At 40.1% G+C, this 24,310-nt stretch overlaps 1 protein-coding gene across 6 annotated transcripts in view; it reads right to left on the minus strand.

Moving 5' to 3' along the window:
- KIF16B (kinesin family member 16B) overlaps positions 1-24,310 on the minus strand; it is a 218,987-nt gene that overhangs the window by 47,721 nt on the left and 146,956 nt on the right. For 4 of the 6 annotated variants that reach the window (XM_050952005.1, XM_050952007.1, XM_050952006.1 and 1 more), the window contains 2 exons: positions 10,290-10,412; positions 1,073-1,162 (listed from right to left, as the gene is read on the minus strand). In XM_050952005.1, the coding sequence (XP_050807962.1) occupies positions 1,073-1,162; positions 10,290-10,412 (213 nt within the window). Of the gene's footprint in view, positions 1-1,072; positions 1,163-2,230; positions 2,299-10,289; positions 10,413-20,700; positions 24,007-24,310 lie in introns of those variants that run through there. The other 2 variants (XM_050952009.1, XM_050952004.1) reach the window with 2 other exon arrangements.

Consider the following 24,310-nt stretch of genomic DNA (forward strand, 5'->3'; position numbering starts at 1 on the left):
TTCTGATTTGTCAAAAGTGAAATTTCTGCTAAACTTTTCAAGCTCAAGAAAATTTTGTTTAGAAATTGAAAAATAGCATATCGATAAGGTTAAATGGGAACATTTTGACTTTCTGTTTTCAAATGAATTTTCATTTCAATTATTTTAATTCTATATTATACAGTGTAGTATAAAATAAGTCAAACTGAGAAAGTGTTGGTTTTCAGAAATTACATTTTTGGGAAATTTTAAATGGGTGGGGAAGGAACAATTTTTTTTAATTATGGAAAATTCTGCAAAATGGAAAATTTGTGTTTCTATCCAGGTCTATTTTAGACTTTCAGTCTCAGAGCATTCCAAATTGCTAGATTTTCTATTTATAGGAAATGCCAGGGGAGGGAAGAAGAACATCTCACGGCCTGGCAAGCCTAGAGTAATTTCTATTGCCTGGTCCTCTCTGAAATAACCAGGCATGTTTGCCTGTGATGCGCCTCACACAAGGTTACTTCTTGACGCTGCTGGGATGCTTTTTCTATGACACCCAAGAAAGAAAGAGGGGGAGGAGGGGCAAAAAAATTCAAAAATCAAATGTTAAGAGTGAAGACTAGAATGTTATTAATGCACAGTGCGGTGAACTAAGGCGCGGTGAGACATTACTCTTCAACAAAGGCTCAGTACTCAAAACCTCTGAGGTGTCCAGAAGGAACAATCCTATATTTTATAGCAACCTGCAAGGAACTATTATAAAAGGATAACTAAGGAACATAAGCAGTTGTCAAGGTGACTCAGTGAGACAACAGGTATGTTGCAGTCAATTGCAGAGTAGAGCAAAGCAATTGCAGGGACCAACTCCAGTCAGCCCTAAGAAAGGAATTAATGATTAGAGGTAACATGGTTTGTTGACAATGCAATGATTATCTTGCTGGACCCAGTGACTCTGGAACTTCAAACTACTACAGGGGCCTGCGAGTCTTATACAAGGAGCACAGATCTGAGAATAGGGATCTTAGACAGCATGTATCTTTTGAAAGCATCTTTCTTTTCAAGCCTCACTACCACTCTGTCTCTCAAAAGAAGTTTTCTCATGACTTACCTCTGGGTATTTTAACTTTAAAGTTTTATGCATTTCTCGAAAACGACTATACCGCCTGAATACTGTCCAGGTCTCATCTAGGACTGTTATCTGTTCACCAGAAAACAAACCAAAAACAGTTTGTCATTAAAAAGAATGCAGCAAACAAAGTTGCTATATAAAGCAGGCAACATTAGTTCCATATGTAACACTACATATTTTGATAAGTTTACTTAATTTTTCAGTTGTAACGTTGGTAGAATGTATTTGGGGGGAAAGCACAACTGGCTTTTGACAAAATTAGTTGCTTGATTTCACAGACAAGAAATCTTTACCGTATTTATTCAGTAACAGAGACTGAACACTTTTATTGCATATTCCAGAGTGGCTTCACAAATCTGTATGCATGTAAAAATAAATGTGCACTGTGTAACGTAGGAACTAGAAAAAATAAGGATATGTAACAAACTGATCTCAAGATATTCACTTCCCTTTTTAACATAGTTAAGAATGTGAGTTTTCTACTGCTTCAAGTCTTTAATAAGCAAATTCATTCCCTTGTTTGAACATTTTTTTTTAATAAAATCCATCTTTCATGTCACAAATATGATCAAATGCTATTTAAACATAATCAACATTTCTGCATGACACATTGCATTTCCTTATAAACAATTCATACCCAATTGCATCTTGCAATATTTTTTAATAAATGTCTCAAGGATTTAAGAATCACCTGAATGCACTTACAGTATATATTTATTTCAAACTGGTAACAGTGAATGACGATTCAACAAACAGTTTGATACACTGAGGATACTGAGGCATGTTAACCTTTTAGACAAAATGATTTATAATTTACCTAGATGATAACATCACTAAGAATCTAAGGAAATGTTAGACTATAATAGGATGTCATTGACAACGCAAAAATGATACATGGGGTAGTAATCAACTAATGTTTGAGCAACTATAATGTTCAGGTCATTTCATTGTTTTAATTATATATTTCAGGGATTATAAATTAGCGGTAAAATTTCACTCTGGGCTGACACTTTTAAGCTTACAAGATCTCAGTCCAGAAATGAGTTTTACCCTCTCTCTATGGTTCAGTGGGAGAAGGAAAAAAAAAAAAAAAGTCTTAGCAGGCTCAAAACATTCATGGCCCTCTGGACCACATACCTGTGGAAGATCACTGATGTCAGTGTGCCAAAAATGCCTGTCAACATATCTTGCTCTGCATCTGAGAACTGCATAAATTCCAGGGAAGCAAAAGAATTACTCAAATCAAACTTCCTCAAGATGTCTCCAAATCCCAATTATTTTTTTTGCATCTCCATCCTGTGAAACTCTGCCAAAGCTCAATGACTATTATCTACCTTGCCTGATGCTGGACTGGGTTGAGGTACGTAGAAGCAGTATTGAGAAGCTATGTTCCAAGGTTGTTTTAAAAATGAAGGCATTACCTCCAATGGTCCTTTGGTGGTAGGGGCAGGGGGTTGCTCTAAGTCATATGGTCCCTTTCTCAAGTGTTAATCCAGCAGTGAGAGGAAGTAAAAAACTTCAAACCGTTGCTATTTTAAAATCCTTCCTTGGTTAGCTGGCGTTCTGTCGCCCAGGCAATGATACTTTCTTCACACCCTCAATGCTGAGATTTTAAGTGGCTCAATTTCAATGTTTGGCAAGATCCTAATATTCCCAAAAGCTCCATAATCCTAGTGGATGTTAGGACAGGACAGACACAGACTACACGCATGAAGAGAGGGTGGTTGTGCAGAACCTAATGTAACTTTCTATAGCCACTACAGAGGGCCTGTTCCAACCAATGTAGTCAAAAGAGTCGCTAGTGAGAGCTCAGCTTCTGTGGCTACATAGCCAAGAAAATCTGCATAACTTCCCTAGAGCAGTAGCATGTAAAAGTTAATTTGGGCTGGACTGGGCCAGTCATTTTTGTGCTGCTGCAGTTCAAAAATTAAATTTTGTATCTGAAACATAGAGACACTTAGTCCATACAAGAGGCTATGTGTAAAACTTTCAAAAGGCTGACCTGCAGAATGGGATTTAGTTCCTTTTAAATTTTATGGTATATTCTGCCACAGTTTATTTTAAAACAATTATATATTATCAGTGTTAGTATCTGTATATAGAGGATAGCACAATGTATTTTTTCCATAACATTTTAAACACATTTTTAACATTGTGACACACAGTGCAATGCTAAATATGGATTTATGTGGAAAACAGACTGTAAGGGTTCCAAAAATAGCTGCTATCAGGTTAAATATATTTTTGACTTTATTACAAAAACTAATAAATTAATATTTAATTGAGTTGTCTAAAACTGCAGTTTTATTTCTGATCTAGATTAAACAAAGTTATTTCCTACCTGAAAATTAGGTTTATGGAAAGAGAATATGACAATGTGGACTGCTGAACTTCTGCTTGGTGACAAAGGGTAAACAGTCTAATCAACATTTCATGTTGATTTCCTACAGAGGCACTCACAAGAAAACTGTAGTCATTGTCTCTCTTTTTTTTCCCCCAAAGACACAAAAACAGCAGTGGAAAAAAAATAATTAAAAATGTGCCCTATCCTGAAGCCAACAGAAAGGAAGATAAAAAGGTAAGAGAAAGTGTAACCAATTTAATTATTTATGTGAAATAATAGTGCAGTTATTGTCACTGTGAAAATTAACAGTTCCTCAACTCACCAGATGTGCGCCTTGAAAATAACTTCTGCAAGCTCTATTTACAAAATTAAGTTATACGAATTTTACTTTTGTTAGCATAGCAGAAACGGATACGGCACTGCAGAACCAGATCAGTTGTAGGTGAGTGAGCTGAATTCTTCTCTGGCTCATTTATCATCTGCCAGATTAAGTTTGATGCTATTTTACAGTACTTTTTCCAGAGTATAATCACCCTCTAGAACTTTAAGTCTACACGCAGCATCAGCCAAGAGGTCCAAATGGTATAGTAAGTAAAGGAGTGTGTGGAAGTTCCAAATGGCTACTCTGCAGATCTTTTCCTTGGAGAAAGATTCCATCTCCACCAGTGACATTAACTATGGCACTTGTCAAATGGGACTTTAACATTGTGGGACAGGTGACTTGTTTGGCTTTCAAGTCAGTATGGTTTTGATCCAGTGATGGGAAAAGTTGAAAACCTTGTTTACATTTTTGTTTCTGCCACAATCTATGAACTCAGCATCTACAGATCTAAAATTCAATGGTCCTAAATTATAACAAGATTTACATAGATCTCTTTCTTGGAAGACATCTTTGATTAAAATATTGAGCAAAGAATTTAAAGGTGAACTGAGGATTTTTTAAAAAATGTATTTATATTTATTGTATTTAAGAGGCTGAGTGAGTGAGATATTTTCTCTAAAAACAGAGGTTAATGATCTCTCTTCTGCCTCATACTAATCTTTAGAGTTGTCTTTTGGAGTCAGTGAAATCCTTGCCTGGAGGAGTCAAAATTTTGAGGTAATCCAGTACAATCTGATTGGGTCTGTGGATGAACGGTGACATCTGGCAGCTATCGGTGGCATTATATCCACCACAGACTTCCTCCTGGCTGCTGGCCAATTGCCTGCCTCTAGAGTGGGCTTCCCTGCTGAACATCCATTGTGGCTTCTGGCCACAACTATGGGCAGTACAATAACATGAGAGTAAGCATGGACTGAGAGCAAGTGACTCTTGCATTCCAATCCCAGTCCCAATACAAACATGCTCTGAGGCTTTGGTCAAGTCATTTAAATAATCAAGTACCTTCAATTATGTTAACATGATTGGCTATTTTGGATTCTCTATGGAATGCATACAAAACTGCCTGGCAGATGGGAGTTTATATGGAAAACTATCCATTGGCATTGTGTAGGAAACATATGAATATTAGCAACTACCACTAGACACCAGTATAAGTGGCTGGACCTCACCTCTCCTGCTGTGGAAAAGGCTGGTGCTGACCTAAGGATTCATTTTTATAGAAAATGAATCAATTCAATGAAGTCTCACGTCTAGGATCGCCTGAAAATCATACGGTAGGTCTTGTGCGCAATGGTTTCAGCATGATAGACTGGAGTTACCTAACTATGAGTGTGGAGGGACCATTTAAAAGACCCACTCCAAACCGCTAAAGCTCACCTATGGATGGACAAAGTGCTAAGCCAGCCTGCCCTAGAAAATAGTGTTTTGTCTTGACGATGTACTATAGGTTAGCTAGAAGTGACCCTATTTAAGGACTGCCTGCTAGACTGAAGGACTTACCAACATTTAGACTAAGGTGCTGCCAAGATGCCCTGAATTGTGTGCTCTTCTTTGTGCTACCAGGGAAAGAATCTATCTATTTTGTGCCAGCAGAAGTGTTTTTCACCCTCATTTCTTGATTCTGTTTCTTCACATGATGGCAACATCTAGGGTGATGGCCACATACTAATTTCAGCATCCGCTGATAAAAATGTATGTTTGCAAAGATTCACAGATGTGGCCTGCTCATCTTTAGAAGTTCTCTGATAGTTTAACATGTATCTGAGTCAGGGCTGTGGGCTGCAGGAAAGTCATAGTTTTGTGGCAGGAAAAGAGCAATAAAAGCTTGAACAGTTTATTGGAAGACCAACAGCAGGAGGAACACTAGGAAAAAATCTCACTCTGATAAAAGAGAAACTTAGATCTAAATTTGGGAGAAAGGAAAGGCTCTCAGGTAATGAGTTATTTCAGCAGTAGTAACCTTCCCTGACCATGAGGGACATCCATGAAATAAACAGGGTAGAACCTTCCTTTCCTTAATAGATTCATATATTTTAAGAGTAAAGGGAAGCATTACATCATCTAGATATGCGCAAAAAAGACTATCTAGAAGAGGCTGAGAGAAAATTACCTCTCCCAAATCCTATCCTATAGTAACCTTAAACTATTAATAATCTTGGGACTTTACAGAACGTTTTCATTCTATTAAGGAAGTAACTATGCATCAATCTAACTTCACCTGGTGGAGAATAGGCTTTGAGGGACACCTCTTGAAAGGTAGTCAATCTGGATTTAAAAAAGCTATATTTGCCTAATGAAAACAATTTTGGTGAAGAGGCCTCATTCTCAATCTAGCAAACAGAGTTATCAGTAGGCTCAAGAACCCATAATCTAGTTTTTGAGGTTAAGACCATTTTGACAGGATAATTAATTATTTCTTGAAACCTTCCACAAGGCAGGTATCAGTAAACTCTTGCCACTTTTGAATCTATAGTCGAGTCAAATGCAGTGTGTTTTGAGGAGTGAAAGTGAATCATCTTGGCTTATCTTTTGGTCTCAGAAACGAAACCAGGAGCCAGCCATCTGGAATGCAGCTTGTCTCATCATTTATTAATCAACTATCAAGGTAGAGGAAGACGTGAACCCAAGTGAGCTTCTGCCACAGCTAAGGCTTGCTTAATACCCTGGCCAAAATGGTAGAACTTTACACTGGTAATGAACCCCTCCAAAGAAGACACGAAGGTAGTTCCTGAGAGATGATCTGGCTTATACGTGTAAGTAAGTGATTGAAGTAGAGCACCAAGTCAATCTTGTGAATTTAAAATGCTACAATTGAGACTAAGGTCACCATTCTGAACTTGCAGATAGAGACGCTGAGTAGTCATAAGACCAGAATTGATTATAGAAGCACAGGAACTGACATAATGAATCATATCAGTGCTCCATCTCATCTAATAGGCTATCTCTAGCAATGATCAGCATTAGATGCTTTAAAGGAAGATGCAAAAACCTGTGTAGTGGACATATCTGAAGTAACCAAGTCACCGAGGAAGTTTCTTCCTAACCCTATCCCTTAATGGTTGGCTTATTCCCTAAAGCATGAGGTATCTTGCTTGTAATTTCTCCCCCACTCATCTGAATTAGGTTTGGATGGTCTCATTACACCCTCAAGCATTTTGGTCTTCAAGAGTAGGAATCATTCAGTCAATATGGTATTTTATGGAAGACAGTCTTGTAATTATGGTTCCATGAATCACAGAATTGGAAGGGACCTTGAGAGGTCATCTAGTCCAGTCCCCTGCACACGTGGCAGAATTAATTATCTAGACAATTCCTGACAGGTGTTTGTCTAACCTGCTCTTAAAAATCTCCAATGTTGCAGACTCCACAACCTTCCTGGGCAATTTATTCCAGTGCTTAAACGAACACGGACAGTTAGGAAGTTTTTCCTAATGTCCAACCTAAACTGCCCTTGCTGCAATTTAAGCCCATTGCTTCTTGTCCTTAAGAAAAACAATTTTTCTTCCTCTTCCTTGTAATAACCTTTTTCATACTTGGAAACTATCATCATCATGTCCCCTCTCAGCCTTCTCTTTTCCAGACTTAAACAACCCAATTTTTTCAAACTTCCCTCATAAGTCATGTTTTCTAGACCTTTAATCATTTTTGTTGTTCTTCTCTGGACTCTCTCCAATTTATTCATATCTTTCCTGAAATGTGGGGCCCAGAAGTGGACACAATACTCCAGTTGAGGTCAAATCAGAGGGGAGTAGAGTTGGGGGCCCTGCAGCCAGATTGCTGAATAGAGAGGGGGAACCCAGGAGCAGAGAAGTAGCAGCCTTCTAAGCCCCTCATTGAGTGGCAGTTGTAGGCTTATATAACAACGACTATGGGGTGGGGCTTGGAGCCTAATAGTCACCATATGGTAAGCAGCTTGGGCAACAGCATGGCATGGCCTCCAAGGAGAGAATATGCTATAAAAGAGAAACATGAGTTGTGAGGACAGCAGAGTTAGCTGCCTTGAATAAAGAAAGGATTTTGGATTATAAGGGATATCCCCTGTACTAATCTCTGAAGAGCCCTAACCAATTTCAGAGTTGCCACCTACAGGCTGTTAGGTATTATGTTTATTACTGTAACTAAGCTGATAAAGGTGTACCAGTAAAACAACAGTAGACTCCCATTCCCTGACACTGCTGTGTCACCCTCTTCTATTCTTCTGACCTGTGGAAAGGCTGCAACGTGTTCTTTAGTAGTTACTTGCAAGAGGGATTCTTGAAAAGGTAGGGGGAGAGGGATGATTTGGTATCATGAAGTTCTCTGAAGCTAATGGCTTATTGAGATGATGTGGTTAAGGCACTTCAATTTCATAGCCAATGGTACACAAGGAAGTGATGTGGCCAGCAGCAGGTCTGACCACCTTTGACCTAACCTGATGGATCAGGTACCAATTTTGCAGCTGGCAGAATGTGAGCACAGCTCAGAAATGATCTTCATGTTGTAGTGAAAGCCCTTTAACCTGCGGTAACTAATGAAAAACTAGGTCAGCAAGTTTGACACACAGCAGCTAAAGGCTGTCAATCCTCTTATCTCTGACCCCAGCCAAATTGATGTCTTCAGTCTGCAGAGATGTGTCAATCATACAAGCTTGTGCATGCTCTACCTTCACCAAGCATGTTTCCATTCAGCTTTTCATGTTTTGCTCTGAAGAGAGACGGTCTCAATTCCTGGGTTAGGAAGGAAAGGCAGTGTACCTGTACTTATCCAGCAAGGTTGAACATGAAAAATCTCAGGCTGGAAGAGATAACACTGAGAGGGAAGAAGATGGGAATAGGAGAAACTAACAGAGTTTGGACATGGAGAAAATGAATGGAGAGTGGAAGGAGAGGAGTAACATGGGGAGACCAGGGAGCAGATGGAACCTCAGAAAATGTCTATAGCTTAATACTATGTTTGTTATTAGAGCAAAACATGACAAGTTTAATAACTTCATATATCTAATAATTTTATATTAATTTGTACTGTGATTTTTGTGATAAAACTCGTATTATCTGTAAAACTTAGCTTGTGTTAGGATTCTAATCTCAGCTACTGTAACTTCAATGTAGTTACCCCAAATTTACACTGGAGTAGTGAGATCAAGAGTCTGACCACTGAAGTTTTGTAGTTGTTGTGCATATGATCTGTTAGATCAGGGGTGAGAAAACGTTTTAATCTGGCCCTCGAGCTCTCACCAAGGAGGAGGATCTGGGGCTTGCCCCGCTCCAGTGCTCCAACCAGGGAGCAGGGTCAGGGGCTTGCCCCGCTCCACATGTCTCCTAGAAGCAGTAGCATGTCCTCTAACTTCTACATGTAGGGGCAGCCAGGGGGTTCCACACACTGCCCTGCCCCACGTGCCGCTCCCGCAGTTCCCATTGGCAGGGAACCATGGCCAATGGGAGCTACAGGGGTGGCGCCTGTCCATGCCTCCGCATGTAATCCAGAGGAAGGATATGCCACTACTTCTGGGAGCTGCTTGATGTAAGCACCGCCTGGAGCCTGCACCTCTGACTGCTTCCCGTGCCCCCAACCCTGATCCCCCTCCCACCCTCCATACCCCTCGGTCCCAGCCTGGAGCACCCTCCTGCACTTCCAACACCTAACCCCAGCCCCATCCCAGAGCTTGCACCCCCAGCCAGAGTCCTCACCCTCTCTCACACCCCAACCCCAAATTTCATGAGTATTCCTGGCCTGCCATACAATTTCCATATCCAGATGTGGCCCTCGGGCCAAAAAGTTTACCCACCCCTGCATTAGATGCTGTATGCAGACATCCCTACAGTATCCAGTAAAGTGTGCTGTTGAGTAAGAAAGTTTGTGACTGGGGATTTTTAATAGAAAAAACACAGAAGTAACAACCTTCAAAAAGAATATTTTCAATGATTCCTTGTCTTTAACAATGAGATATCAGTGATAGTTAAGATTACACAGATGAGCCTCTTTTACCAAGGATGACATCTTGCCCAAGTCAAGACACTGTCCCACACAGCTCATCTTGAGTTAAAAAGGCTTGTTTTGTACATTTTGAGTAGAGTTATTTCTATCCTGCCAATAGTCTTCTCTGAAATCCAGAATGTTTTCTGTTGGAAAGGCCTTTGGCAGCCAACACAATACATTTCCTGGGGATAATCACACAGATTTCTAAAGTCTAACATTTTTTAAACTGGGAGTTTTTTTTCAGGTTGTTGTCTACTTCTCTTGGCTGCTGTACTGCTTGTGACATCATTGTGAGAAGCAGGCAACTCAGTTATATCTCCACACTTTATTACCAACTGCACTTCACAATGCAAGAATGTTTTCCACCTTTTGAATTCTGATGGCTGAGTTGAGCGATCTCATAACCACTTGCTTGTGAACCTTGGGCATTTTTCTGTCACTCTGTAATGGTATAACAAAGCAGCATGCATGCAAGAAACCCAAACATTAAGGAAATATAACTGAAAAACACTTACCTTTATCTCAAACTCATAGTGCTCATCTTTTCCCTGCCCACAAAGGACATAGCGCAGAATGCTAATTTTAATTGGGTCCTTTAAGTCATCTGAATTTGCTCCCAGAGAGCGACAGATCATCCGCTATCAAGTAGATATCAAACAAGAAGAACAAGGGAAGACCAGAATCACTACATGGAAAATACTTTAGCTGGATAGAAATAAGAAAATGCTCTTGGACAGAGAAGTAGAGAAAAGACTATAAAGGAAGTAAAGGTTACTAGAAACACGAAGGATTCTTTGAAAGAAAAATGGTATCATCTTATTAATGAATCCTCAGATTTTGTTTAGATATACATGAAAAAAAATTGTGATAAGCCATTTCAACTGCTGTTTAATATTTGAAGGCATTTGCAGCTTAGAAGTAAAAAGCTAAAAAGGAAGCATTGAACTTTATGTTTTGATCTTACTTGAAAATATAAAAATATGAAATAGGACTTTACAACCAGAAATTAACCTTGCTTTTTGTTTGTTTGTTTGTTTTAAATAGCAGACCTATTTGCAGACATCATGCAAAGTTTGAGAGAATCTGGGCAATCCTAAAAATATTTTAAATCCTAAAGCATTTTATAATTCAATAAGGTACAGATAACACCTTAATCCATTGTCAAAACAGTTTCCTAGCATATCCTTTAAGCCGCATCTGATTAACAGAAATGTCAAATATGACAAATGTTCATGGTCTGGATAGCAAGGTGCTGGAGATTACAGACATCTTTACAGATAAGTCTACAATGAGAGCGCATTCCTTTAACTAAGAGCTAATAGGATCTGCAGTTTAGCTATCTTGTATTTTCCAAAGTTGTGTGAAAAATTAAAATATTTTTGCAACTCAAGATACTAATGTTTTGCAATGCTTGTGTCCAAAAATGGCATAAGTATTTGTAATGAATAAATATATTAATTATATGATTTCTGATACCATTAAGTTCTCCATCTTTTTAGTGGAAAGAGTTTAGTCTGAAAAACTTCGTAATTTCACTTTTATTTTAAAAAGCAATAGCACTGAGAGAAATACAAGTTTATAATATAGATTTAAAAAACAGCTTTAATTTTGCTGTCATATTCCATTTTTATACATAATGATGTTACCCCAGGACACCTATATAATCTAGATCGTGACCCATCTTCAATGCTTTACTGATGACCACCTGAGACTCTGTGTTCTTTGCTCCAGAGCAACCCAACAGGCTATTCAGAGGTCTTATTTCTATGAAAAAATACTAAAACCCCAGTTGAAAGTGTTATGTCCAATTTATTAACATCTGACTTTTTATTGTATTGTAAATTGATCTCCAAAACCAAAATATCCTGTTTAATTTTATTATATTTCCATACCACATATAAACAATCTTTTAAAGCAAAAGACCAGGTAATTTCCGTTATTTTAGTAAGTGAAATCCATATTTATCACGTGTTGGACTGACAATCCTAGAAACCTAAGTAGAGCCACCACATTGCATGAGCTCCTATGCTTAAATGCCCCAATTCTGACCAGCATGGACTATATCTAGAGGAGAGTGAGAGAAAGTGTAGTTCAGTCTTCAGCTCACTGACTCCTTGGTCTCTCCTCTGCAACTTCCCATGGAGTGTCTGTTGGTTTCAGTTGTGATGGTGATTTTTGTGCTGTGTACTTATATCTCACAGGAACTGGACCAAAACTACCAACTCTTTCAATAGGCCTCTTTCTATGGTATCTGTCCATGGATACCTTTTGGTTACTTACAGATTTACCTGGCTTGATTTGGCCAGCTAGAGCAAAAGATCTCTCTCACACATTACTAATCCCAATCTCAATTTTTTTAAATATAATTAGGGCTGGTCAAGAACTTTTTGCCAACATCTTTTTCAAATAGAAAATTAAGCTTTCAAAAATGAAATTTTTCACAGAAAACATCTGCTTTCTTGAAAATTTTCATTGTTTCCATTTGAAAACTAAACTCGAAAAACAAACATCATTGGTCAAAAACTGAATATCACAGTGTTTTTTTATTTCTAAAAGGAGGGGAAAAGGGTCTGATTTTTTTTGTTTAACACTAGTTAATATCTACCTTGAAAGGAAGAACAATTCATTCCCCTGAAACTGACATTTTAGTTTAATCTGACTATAAAATAATACCACAAAAGTTACTCTCAGTAAGTTAAAATAGTGACAGAGGGTGTTTATCATTTATTCTTCTTTGTGGAAAATATACGGTTTCTACTGAGAATTTACATACAAATAATAGTTTAGTAAAAGCAAGAATATTGTACCAAACAAAATACACTACAGTATTTGGCAAAGAATGTCCTAACAAATTAACAAAGCTTTGACAACCATCAATGTTTATCAAATAACATTTAAATTACAGTGGAATAGAAGGAGTTTCAGTGCAAGACTGTTCTGTGAAAAGTGTAGAATTTCCACTGCCTTAGATTTGAAGACAAATAAGAATATAGAAATATATAGTAGAATTTTTCTGTATAATCCGAAAGGTGTTGCATACAGTATGTATAGTCACATACCAACCCTGATAACAGTAGCTCTCACAATTATTTACTTTTTAAGTTCTAATAAGACTCACTTGGAATGTCTTCTCAACATCAGTAAGGCCTTGCCTACATTACAGTTTTGTCAGCAAAAGCTGCCTTTTGCTGACAAGCCAGTGACGGTGTACACACTACAATGCTATTTTTGGTGGCAAAACTCTCCTGTTTTGGCGACAAAATAAAACTACCTCAACAAGAGACATAAAGCTTTTTGCAGCAAAGTTAAACTGACAAAGCATCAGCGTAGATCGGAGTGGGCAAACTTTTTGGCCTGAGGGCCACATCTGGGTATGGAAATTGCAGAGCGGGCCATGAATGCTGTCAAAATTGGGGGTTAGGGTACAGGAAGCGTGCGGCACCCCCTGGCTGCCCCAACATGTAGGAGATGGAAGTGGTACATGCCGCTGCTTCCACGAAATGCATGTTGCAGGTCAAGCCCCAGACCCCCTCCCCCCCGCAGGAGCTAGAGGGCCAGATTAAAACGTCTGGAAGGCCAGATGTGGCCTCCGGGCCATAGCATGCTCACCTCTGGTGTAGATGCTGCTGTTTGTTACGTCACCATTACAGGCTTCCCCCAGTATCCCACATTACCTGCCATGACCACTCTGCTCAATTCTTTGTCGTAGGGGTTTCTTTAACTCTCTTCTCTCAGGGCAATTTTTTGTTGTCTCTGTATTGTTTCAGACATACTTGATGACAAATATTTTGAAATAAACTACCAAAATATTGAAACTGATGTGATTATATAGTGTTATTATGACAAATAAAATCTGCAGATTTTTTTGGTGCAGAATTCCCTCATAAGGACAAAAAACTGTCCATCTATTCAAAACCTTCTGTATTGTCTTTTTTTCCTATGTATTTGTTGAAACAAAAATCAACATATTTCAAATTTATTTAAGTCAACAGGTTTGTAGGTTTTTGTTTGGGGGAATGAGAATTGGGGGCTTTGTTACTATAAATAATCATAACACCCTCTCTTCAGCTAAACCAGTGCTTCTCAAAGTTGGGCCACTGCTTGTTCAGGGAAACCCCTTGGCAGATTGGGCTGGTTTGTTTACCTGCCGTGCATCCACAGGTTCGGCTGATCGTGGCTCCCACTGGCCGCGGTTCGCTGCTCCAGGCCCATAGGGGCTGCGGGAAGGGGATGGCAAACTGTGGCCAGTGGGAGCCGCAATCAACCGAACCTGCAGACGTGGCAGGTAAACAAACTGGCCCAGATCGCATGGGGCTTTCTCTGAACAAGCAGCAGATCGGCTTTGAGAAGCACTGATCTAAACCACCCCACATCCTTCCAGTTCCGATCTCCCAACCCAAACTGTTTTTAAACCTTTAAGAATTACATTATTCTTGTTATGGCTTAATATATTGTAGGAACTAATGCGTAATGTGTTTATATTAATGAAGAAACTGCACCTCAACTGGAGAGAGGTCTTTACAATTCAGAATTTCAGATTAGACCCCATTGGTCTTTCTGCCAAGGGCCATTTTCCTCAGATGACCCAGAGAGCACATTCAACTAATGAATTAGTGTCTATGTGCCAGAAAATATTATAAAATACACAAACATTTACTCCTACTAAAGAAAAACAAAGGAAAGTAGAGAGACAACCGTTGCTGATTTTTTAAAATATCTGTAAGAGAGGTAAGGGGTAGATTTTATTATGTTACAGTCGTGCCTATGGGTTACTGGAGCTCTCGTGCCACTTTTAAATAGTTCAGATAATTCCTGGAGTGGGATCTTAAAAGAGAGAGTGATAAGAATTCATTCAGAGCCACAAAGCATCACATAATGGCTCAGGAAGCAAACAGACAGATAACAGGATTCTCAGCCAGGTTTCACGATCGGCATTTGGTGCATTTTATGGAGAGACATCAAGGGCCAAATGTTTCTATTCTTAATTGTTGGGAAGCATTAGTGTAGTATCCCCAATTCCCTAGATTGCCAGCTGACCATGTTAACAGTGTGAGACTTGTTATGAAACTTTTGGCAATCCTATGTGCAACTACTCTTACTGTAGCACAGGGGACGACAGCCTTTCAGAAGTGGTGTGCCTTGTCTTCATTTATTCACTCTAATATAAGGTTTTGCGTGCCAGTAATACCTTCTAAAAATGTTCAAGTGTCTCTTTCTACAAGTCTACAATATTTGAAATATTTGTCAACAAACTGAGTTTTCAACTAAAGGATCTTCTTCCCAGGTCTGAGCTGTCTGCTGCATTGCTTCAGTGATACACAGCAGCTAAAAGGTCTGCTTAATCACCTCACTCAAGGTGTACAGATAAAAATCCCACTGAGATGCATACAGAAACATTTCTCCTGGCATTAAGTATAGGAGATCAGCAGAAAGACTCAGAGACCCAGCAAACTCAGGTTGCCAGGACAGCTGGGTCAGTGGACAATCAAGGATAACAGTGCAATCCTGAGACTACTCTAAATTATATCAGAAACCAGATCAGACCCCAGGATCAAAGGAACAGCACAAATGGCTTACAGCTATCTTATCCCCCACCCACCCCAAGATTATGTTGGCCACAGCTGAGAATCTAGTACTTAAGCTCTTCTTAAAGCATCAGAAGTAATGAAAATAGATAAAATACTACATTCTAAGGACTCAGCCATATCAATAAAAAAATGTAGGCAACTGATCATACCCTGATTATGGAACAATTTGTTTTAAAATAGTAAAGAAGATTCAGTTTCAAAAATAGTCACTATGTCCTTTACCTATGATTTATTTCTAACCATAACTCTAGCTTCTCACCCCACTCCCAAAAATAATTTTTCAAAAATATGTTATTAAAAACTTTTATGTTTATATTGATTGACCTTCTATGTATTAAAAAAATCACAAACTAATTATCTTAAGGCTTAATCCTTCTTTATGATAGGCAGATATACCATCATTAGATCTTATGAAAATGGCTGCACTACTAAAGGAATGTGTGCGATTAGATATCTGTCAGTGCATATCTGCATACTGGACAGAAGTATCAAGTTCTTAAGGAAGCCATAAACTATGGTTTGGCAATTAGAAATATAAGAATTACAAAACACCCAGAAAGTTCACTTTTTGTGACTTGCTTTTAAAACTATAAATCACTCAAATACAACCACGACATACTTTGTTAAAAAGAACTAAATAAATCCTGATGGTATGTTACTGGGTTTTGACATGTCCAACTTCTCCCACCCCAAACTATTATTAAAGATTACAATATATAAATGAGTTATAGGCTATACCTGTATGTATTCTGTAAGTTTGCTTTAAGGATTTACAACATTGTGAAATGTAAGTGCCCATGATGAATCATGTTTAAGTAACAACTGGCTCACTAAGGGATCATGTAGATTCCTTGGTTTACTTTATAAGATTATAATTTATTCTTTTCCTATATTAAAACCAGCATGTGGGCAGAGAGTAGAATGAGTAAATGAATGTAGTTCCTGATAGTGTAAATGTGGTCCTGCGAGATGTGATGCAGACGGGTATCCCAAGTAAGTATGTCATGCCGGGTGCGCCGGAGCCAGAGACTTTTGCTTAGCAGTACCTGTGGGGCAGTGCTCGCGCTTCATGCCTGTTGCCCCTCCCCTAGCTACATGAGGCAGTGCTGCCCCGACTCCCCTCAGCTCCTTTGCACTAAAAGTCCAGGGGAAGACTCTGATGCAAAGGAGATGAAGGGTGGGTCATGGAATACACATCTGCAGCACATCTCGAAGAATCACAGTTACAGTAAGTAACCATTTCTTCTTCCATGAGTGGATGCAGACGTATTCCAAGTAGATGACTAGTGAGCAGTAACCCCATCTGGAGGCAGAGCTCAGAGTCTACCTGAGTAAGGATTCCAGGACTGCATTTTCAACATTAGCATCTGCTCTGGAAGAAGCAGTGGTCACATAAGGTTCCCTAAATGCATGTATGGACGACCACGTGGAAGAGTCATTGGAGGCTGAACTGACAGAGCGAGGAGGTCCAACATCAGGCACTGTTTTGGCCACTCTGGGGCAATCAGGATGAGCCTGGCTTGATCTGCCTTGAGCTTGGTGATGACCTGAGGAATGATCAGGATAGGAGGAAATGTGTACAAAAGAGTTGACTGCCAGCTGCAGTAGAAAGTGTCACAGGGAGCCCAGGATGAGCTCCTCCCAAGAGCAGAATAGGTGACACTTACTGTTTTCCCTCATTGTGACAAGATAGTTTTCGTAACATGGGGCATCCCCATGATCTATCTGAAGGACCCACCTTCAGAGACCATTGGTGGGTCAGGGAGAAAAACCTGTTGAGATGATCTGCGAGGTGGTTCTAGTTCCCTGGTAAGTGGATAGCTATTGGGGCGACGTTGTCTTCAATGCCTAACTGCCACAGGTATCGCCTCGAGACAAAGTGATCTGGAGTGGGCTCCTTTTTGTCTGTTCACATAGTACACTGGAGTTGCATTGTTGGTGAGTATGTGAACCACTGAATTCCTGATACAGTCCCAGAAGGCAGGACATGCATTGTGGATGGCCCAAAACTCCAGCACACTGATGTGGAGCAAGGTTTTCTGTTTCGACCAGAGGCTTTGCACCCTCAACAGGTCCAGATGTGACCCTCAACCCAAAGGGATGTTTTGATAACCACTGACTTGGCTGGAGAGGACCAAACAAAGGGGACCCCATGGCACACATTGAGTGGAGACTGTTACAATTGCAGGGCTCCAGGGCTAATGGAGAAAGGTGACTCAACCTGTCCAGAGAATGCAGGGCAGGGCGGTAAACCATCCTGAGCCACATCTGAAGAGGGCAAAGATACAACCTGGAAAGTTGGACCACCTGGGCGCAAGCTGATATGTGGCCCAGCAGGCTGTCATGGAGGGCTGTGATTGCAAACTGAGACACAGCTGTCAAATCGCCTGGAAGCAGTCGGTCAGAAGGAATGCTCTCGACCTCATGGAATATAACACGGCCCCAATGAACTCTATTTGTTGAGTGGGAACCAAAGCCAACTTCACAGTGTTTAGAATGAGTCCCAAATGATCGAATAAACGTAGCATGATGTCAATGTGGGCAAGAACCTCCTCTCTGAAGCACCGTTCAGCAACCAGTCATCAAACTAGGGGAAGATATGGCTTCTCTTCCCTCTTGCGGTGCGCAACAAACATTGCCATGCATTCAGCGAAGACTCAGGGGGGCAAAAGAGAAGCCAAATAAGAGAACGACATACTTAAAGTGGTAGTCTCTTACCACGAAGCAAAGAAACTTCTTGTGACTTGGTAGGATGGCCATATGAAAGTAAGAGTCTTGAAGGTCCAGAGGGATGAATTAGCCATTCTGAGACAAAGCAGGGAGAACAGTTAATAGAGTGACCATGAGCAACCGCACATATTTGATTAACTTGAGTCCACAGAGGTCGAGGATGGACTTCATCCTGCCCTAGGATTTTGGTATCAGTAAACACCAGGAGTAGAACCCAGGACCCCATTGTTCTTGTGGAACCTCCTCCACTGCTTCCAACATTAGCAGAGAGCTGACCTGCTCCAAGAGCAATGTCTCATGAGAAGGGTCCCTGAAGAGGAACAGGGAAGGGGGAGGGGCATGGAAAGGAACCCAATTTGACAGGGTCTACGGATCTAAGGTCTGAGGTTATTAAGACCCAGGCATTGTAAAAGTAGGCCAGTCTGTCCCAAAAGGAACAGGGGGTCAACACGGGAGGAAGAACAACTGGAACAGTGCTCTGAACCAACAAGTCAAAATGGGCACTTAGCAGCTACCAAGGGAGGTGGCGCAGACAATCTAGGCCTTGTCCATATACAAGGTTCAGCCACTGAAAGGCAGGTCAATCATTTGCTGGATATCCAGCATGATCCCAGAGTTCTAGAGCCAGGAAGCCCTCCTCATAATAATCACTAGGACTATCACCTGGCCAAAGTGTCTGCTACATCAAGGGCAGATTGCAGAGATATTTTAGCCACCAAGCAGCGCTCAGTGACAAATGCCTGAAATTCATCATGGTGCTGGGACGGGGGCCTCCATCCCAGCCTCGGGGCACATGCCAACCTTGGCAGCTGTACTGATCTACTGGTAACCTTCGGACCTCCTCTGGTGAAGTGGGAGCAGGATGACAAAGATCTTGACTCTGAAACAGAGTCTGGGAGAATCGGAGACAAGTGGGGAGCAACTCCAGATGGAGCAAATAGGCGAGCCGACTCATCCAGGATCCAGAAAGAGGTTGGAATCATTGCTCCTGATGCAGTTGACACCATTGGAAAAATTTTGGTCTTGCAGGCATGGTCGGTCCTGGTGCAATCACTGGTACCAGACTGCCTTGATGTTGGGGGCAGCAACAACTTCCATGGAACCATCTGCAGCGTCAATCGCGTCAGTGCTCAGGAAGGGCCTGGTATTGAAGAACCTTGTATTGTCTCCAGTACCATGTCCCTACCAACCCCGGAGAGAGGTGCTTTTTTGGTGTGGTGCCGAAGGGCTCAAGCGTTCAGTGGTATGCTCCAATTGGGATGCCATTGTGGGTGCTAGCTTCATTAAGTCTTGGACTAGCTGCGTAGACAGGACTGAATGGTAGAGTAGGTCCACTGTAGCCAGGTATGATGACAGCACAGACACTGTCAATGCTGGCATCATTCCCATTGGTACCGGACTCCCCGGATGCCGGAGGCAAGAACTGAAGTCAACAGTAAGGGATGTTCATCCTCCCTACCTTGTACCAAGGGAGGGTCAGAGGATCCCGCAGAATCCCATGTGCCAGAGCCAGTCCCATGAGAGTAAACACTATTCTTAGGGGAGGTAGAAGAGTCACCCTGAGACCTGGAATGCTCATGATTGGTCTTATGAGCCCTCTTTTTTGGCATCAACAATGGAGAAAGACTCCTGCACCTCTTTGGAGTGGCCCCTGTCCCAGAACAGGAGGCAGAAGCACTTTCTGAGCTGGAGGGTGATCTGTGGCCTGAGGAGGCCTCAGGCCTCATGGTCTTTTTAAGGAGGTGCTGCTTCAGGCAAAGTTCCCGTGCCACAGGAGTCCTCTTTTTGAACAATCTATAGATCAAACAGTGCTCTTTAAGGAGGGCTTTGCCTAAGGCAGACCAAGCACCTTGTGTGGGAGTCACTGTTGGAAATCACCACTCCACACAAAGGGCAACGCTTGAATTCCAGCGAGGGCATAGCTGGGGAGTATTACCTCTACTGCTATTCTGTAGTCTATAACTTTTACTCTAACACTTAATTAAACTAATAACTATGTACACTAAAACTACGCTACGAGGATGAATTGCAAGGTGGTGAAACCACCATCACACAGAGCTCTGACTCAAGCTGACAGGCAGTCAGAAGGAACTGAGGGGGGTCAGGGCGGTGCTGCCTCATGTAGTCAAGGGATGTGCTACAGGCATGACTCCCCTTACCCCCCTTCCCCGGTACTGCTAAGAAAAAGTCTCTGGCTACAGAATATGCGGTGTGCACATACTTACTTGAATACATGTCTGCATCTATTCAAATAAGAATTTATGGAGCTTCTGCACCTTAAAAGGAGAAAACATTAGAAGAGGCCCTGCAGTATTTTAAGATGGGGTTTTATGAAGTAAAAACCAAGTGTTATTAAAATTAATGAGCAGAATGTTAGCACCCAATGATTTTAACATTTAAAGAAACTGTGTACACGTGCACACACACACAACATCCTTAGGGTTACGAGGAGATAATACACATCCTATCGGGTTAAATACACTCTAACCCATGTACAATAATAGAGTAAAGCTAATGGATATGACAGACATGAATCTTGAGATTCAACCAACCAATCACCACTACTAAGTGGATGAGACCTCTGGAATCAGGAGGCAAAAGATACTCATTTAAGTAGTTAAGAGTCCTCTGAAGGAGGGAGCCATTTAGGTGGCAAGAGTGAGGAAGACACTAACTGGAGCTTTCTGGTGAAGCCAGGTTAAGAGATGGCAGGGGTAAAAATCAGCAGCACAGAAGAGAAGGATGAATATAGTACTAGTAAGAGCAGAGAGTGGTTTCTTGTGTATAGATTCTGAACCATTCACTATATCAAACATGTATATTTTAAATTTGTTTGCCTTTTCAGGAAGCTGTGTGCTCAATATACTACACAGACCCATACAAAGCAAAAAAGAAACTAATATGGGATGAAGAGAAGATGGACACATACTAGGGCTGTCAATTAATCGCAGCTAACTAACGCAATTATCTCAAAAAAAATTAATCATGATTAATCACACTGTTAAATAGTAGAATACCAATTGAAATTTATTAAATATTTTGGATGTTTTGAAAATGTAGAAAATATATGGATTTCTATGACAACACAGGAATACAAAGTGTACAGTGCTCGCTTTATATTATTTTTATTACAAATATTTGTACTGTAAAAATGAAAGAAATAGTATTTTTCAATTCACCTCGTACAAGTAGCATAGTGCAATCTTTTTATCATGAAAGTATAATTTACAAATGCAGATTTGCTTTGGTTATATAACTGCACTCAAAAACCAAAACAATGTAAAACTTTAGAGCCTACAAGTCCACTCAGTCCTACTTCTTGTTCAGTCAATTGCTAAGTCAAACAAATTTGTTTACCTTTACGGGAGATCTGCTGCCTCCTTTTTATTTACACTGTCACCTGAAAGTGAGAGCAGGCATTCGCATGGCACTTTTGTAGCTGGCATTGCAAGGTATTTATGTGCCAGATATACTAAACACTCGTATGCCCTTCATGCTTCAGCGATTTTTTTAATTGTGCGATTAATCAGGACTTTTTTTCATCACAATTAAAAAAATTAATCGCTTGACAGCCCTAGTACGTATCTTGTGGTATTCTCTACAAGACTCAAAGAAAGGTCCTAAATTTACTCTTTTGCTTACTGTCTAACAGCAGTGATAAAAAGTATATCAACATCCATTAGCCTGTCTACTTTTGTTGTATCTAAAATGTATCTGGATTTCTATGCCTAGTCAAATACATAATTAGGCAAATGGCTTCTTCATTTGAACGTTATTTTCCATATTTCCGATGGAACATTTAAATTGTCTTGAAAAAATGATGGAATAAGTGTCAGCTGAGTATCTGTTTCTTTTGTATGGGGTTTAGAAAAACCAATCCCTGAATGAGATCCAACCTTGCTCATTTTAGAAAAAACAAGTTGAATTCTTGTTAAATTTCTCTTTGTCTGGAACAATCACACATCGGAGTTCATTCAAACAGTATAACTGAATTTTATCAAACTGGGAGCCACTGAGGTAAAGTGTACAAAAAACTAGGAACAGGATAGAAAACCCTATCTTCCTTCATGAGTCCTATATGAGTAGTTGTAAGAACTAGTGATCTGTAGGTCATTTGTTTAAAATGGTCTTCTATCATCACTGTGGTATAGAGCAATACATGAACATCTCCTAAAGGGGGTTTATTAGTTTCCATGTTTTCATGAACTAAGTACACTAAGTCAGCTAAGGCACTCTGGAATTTGCAGGACAACCGTACTCCATTTGCAAAATCTAAATCAGTGACTTCTGATGTCCAGTGAAGTGACAGCTGCAACAAATCACCTTTCAGCAGCTGGTGATTTAAACAAGCATCATCATCTGATGTCGTAATCAAGATACTCAGTATATCATGGCATATTCTCTGTGTGAAGTCTTTGTTATAGGTAAATATTGTGAGTAAACTATCTTCAGTACAGCATACAAGTCTAACACTCTGTCCAGCAAAACCAACTTCAATTTCTCTTATCATGGTGATTGGAAGAACGTGAAAAATTGCCAAGGAATCCTGACAGTTGTCTTCTTGGTTGTCCGATGAAACAACAGCCTACAAAATGGAGCTGAACAAAAGCAAACAAGCCGGCTCTGGATCAGGTTTCTTGCAATTGCCAACAGCAAGCCAGTATACACCTTTTAATTGATCCATCCTGGCACAAACTTGTGGCAAGGCACAGCTCACATACTCTAACAGTCTTTCAAGAGAACAGACTTGAAGTTTCAGTAGCTCATCTGGAAAATGCACAAGCTTTTGCTTTAACACTAAACTCTTTTCCTTTTCTTCATTTCTATACCAGTACATAGATCCTTCAGATGAATCTCGTGCATGCATGCTTGAGATTTTTGAGGATACACACTTAACCTCCTGCCAACAAAGAATATTGTGTTCTGACTGAATGCTGCAATCAATATGCGCTTTGTCCTCATTAGTGGAGTGAGGCGTAGCCTTCTTCATATCCGATCTGAAAGGCACATTTACATGTAATATTTTTACAAATGGCAAATTTTTCAGCAATGATGCCACTTGTGCACATCTCTCACTTTTATCACACAGATTGCCCAGCTCCTTTATTTGTTTAATAATTTGGGCACTATTGAGCAAACTACTACTAGTGTCTTTGTAAAGACAAGAGAGCTTGCCGAAAAGATAGCCCAAGCCATAGCTCTGTTCTGTTCTCACATCTGAACACAACGCTTCTGATTTTGGGGAGATTATTTTGCTAATATCTGGGTCTTCTTCAACTGGCTGCTGAGAAATATGAGATTGGTCTGGAATTGCACGATACACTGTGTTACATGGATTGTTTTCTTTGGGTGTTATTTCAGAAAGTATACTGGACTGAGAGAGAATTATGCAAGATGTGCTGCTAAAGCTAACCTGCTCAGTCCCACAGTCTAAAGGTTCTGAGCTAGAGAGATGTTGTGAATGGGAACAATCAAATTCAGTCTTTGTGGTGTCCCCATCCTGAGAAGTAATTTTTGCATATTCAGGATTATTGAGATTCACCATTTTATATTGCAAATGCTCCACTTTGCCCATATCATGATTATGTGGAGAAGTGAATGTAACATTTTTATAATGAATTTTCTCCCCATTAAAAATGTTAGTATTTCTAGGGTGATTCAGTTCATATTCAGTATCATATAGGCAATCAAAGCAATGCAGTTCCGACTTGTTCTTTTCATTCCCAACTCCCTTTTGTAATGGAGAGAGGTAACAGATTTGTTCAGGAATAGAAAATAAGCTCCACATCTCTGGACATTTGGGGTGTCTTTTGAGGTCTGCTATGGTTGTATCTTCTTCAGTCAAGTTAGAGCCAATATCATCATCTTTAAAGTCATAAGGGAGGCTGTAATGTAGCTGCCAAGGTCGTCTTTTCTGTTTAAAAAGTCAAAATAGGGAAATGGAAGCACCTTCTGCTTTGAAAATGTCTTGAATTCAGGTTTAATTTTAATTAGGTTTGTGCATTCATTTACAAGTAATCAAAAACTGTGAAACCAAATCCAAGTAGACTGATTGAGGTCTGATTCAGGAACAATCTTTATGTATTTACCCCATACCCATCATTTGTGTGTATACAGTATCCATTTCACGTTGTCTAGTACTGCTTTTGGTTTCCCCAAAAGAATCAGAATGTTCACAGGATAACAAATTTTCTATATGCTTTTAACAAATTTCAAGA

The sequence above is a fragment of the Gopherus flavomarginatus genome, chromosome 4 (assembly GCF_025201925.1).
Source record: "Gopherus flavomarginatus isolate rGopFla2 chromosome 4, rGopFla2.mat.asm, whole genome shotgun sequence".
In the NCBI taxonomy this organism is placed as follows: domain Eukaryota; kingdom Metazoa; phylum Chordata; order Testudines; family Testudinidae; genus Gopherus; species Gopherus flavomarginatus.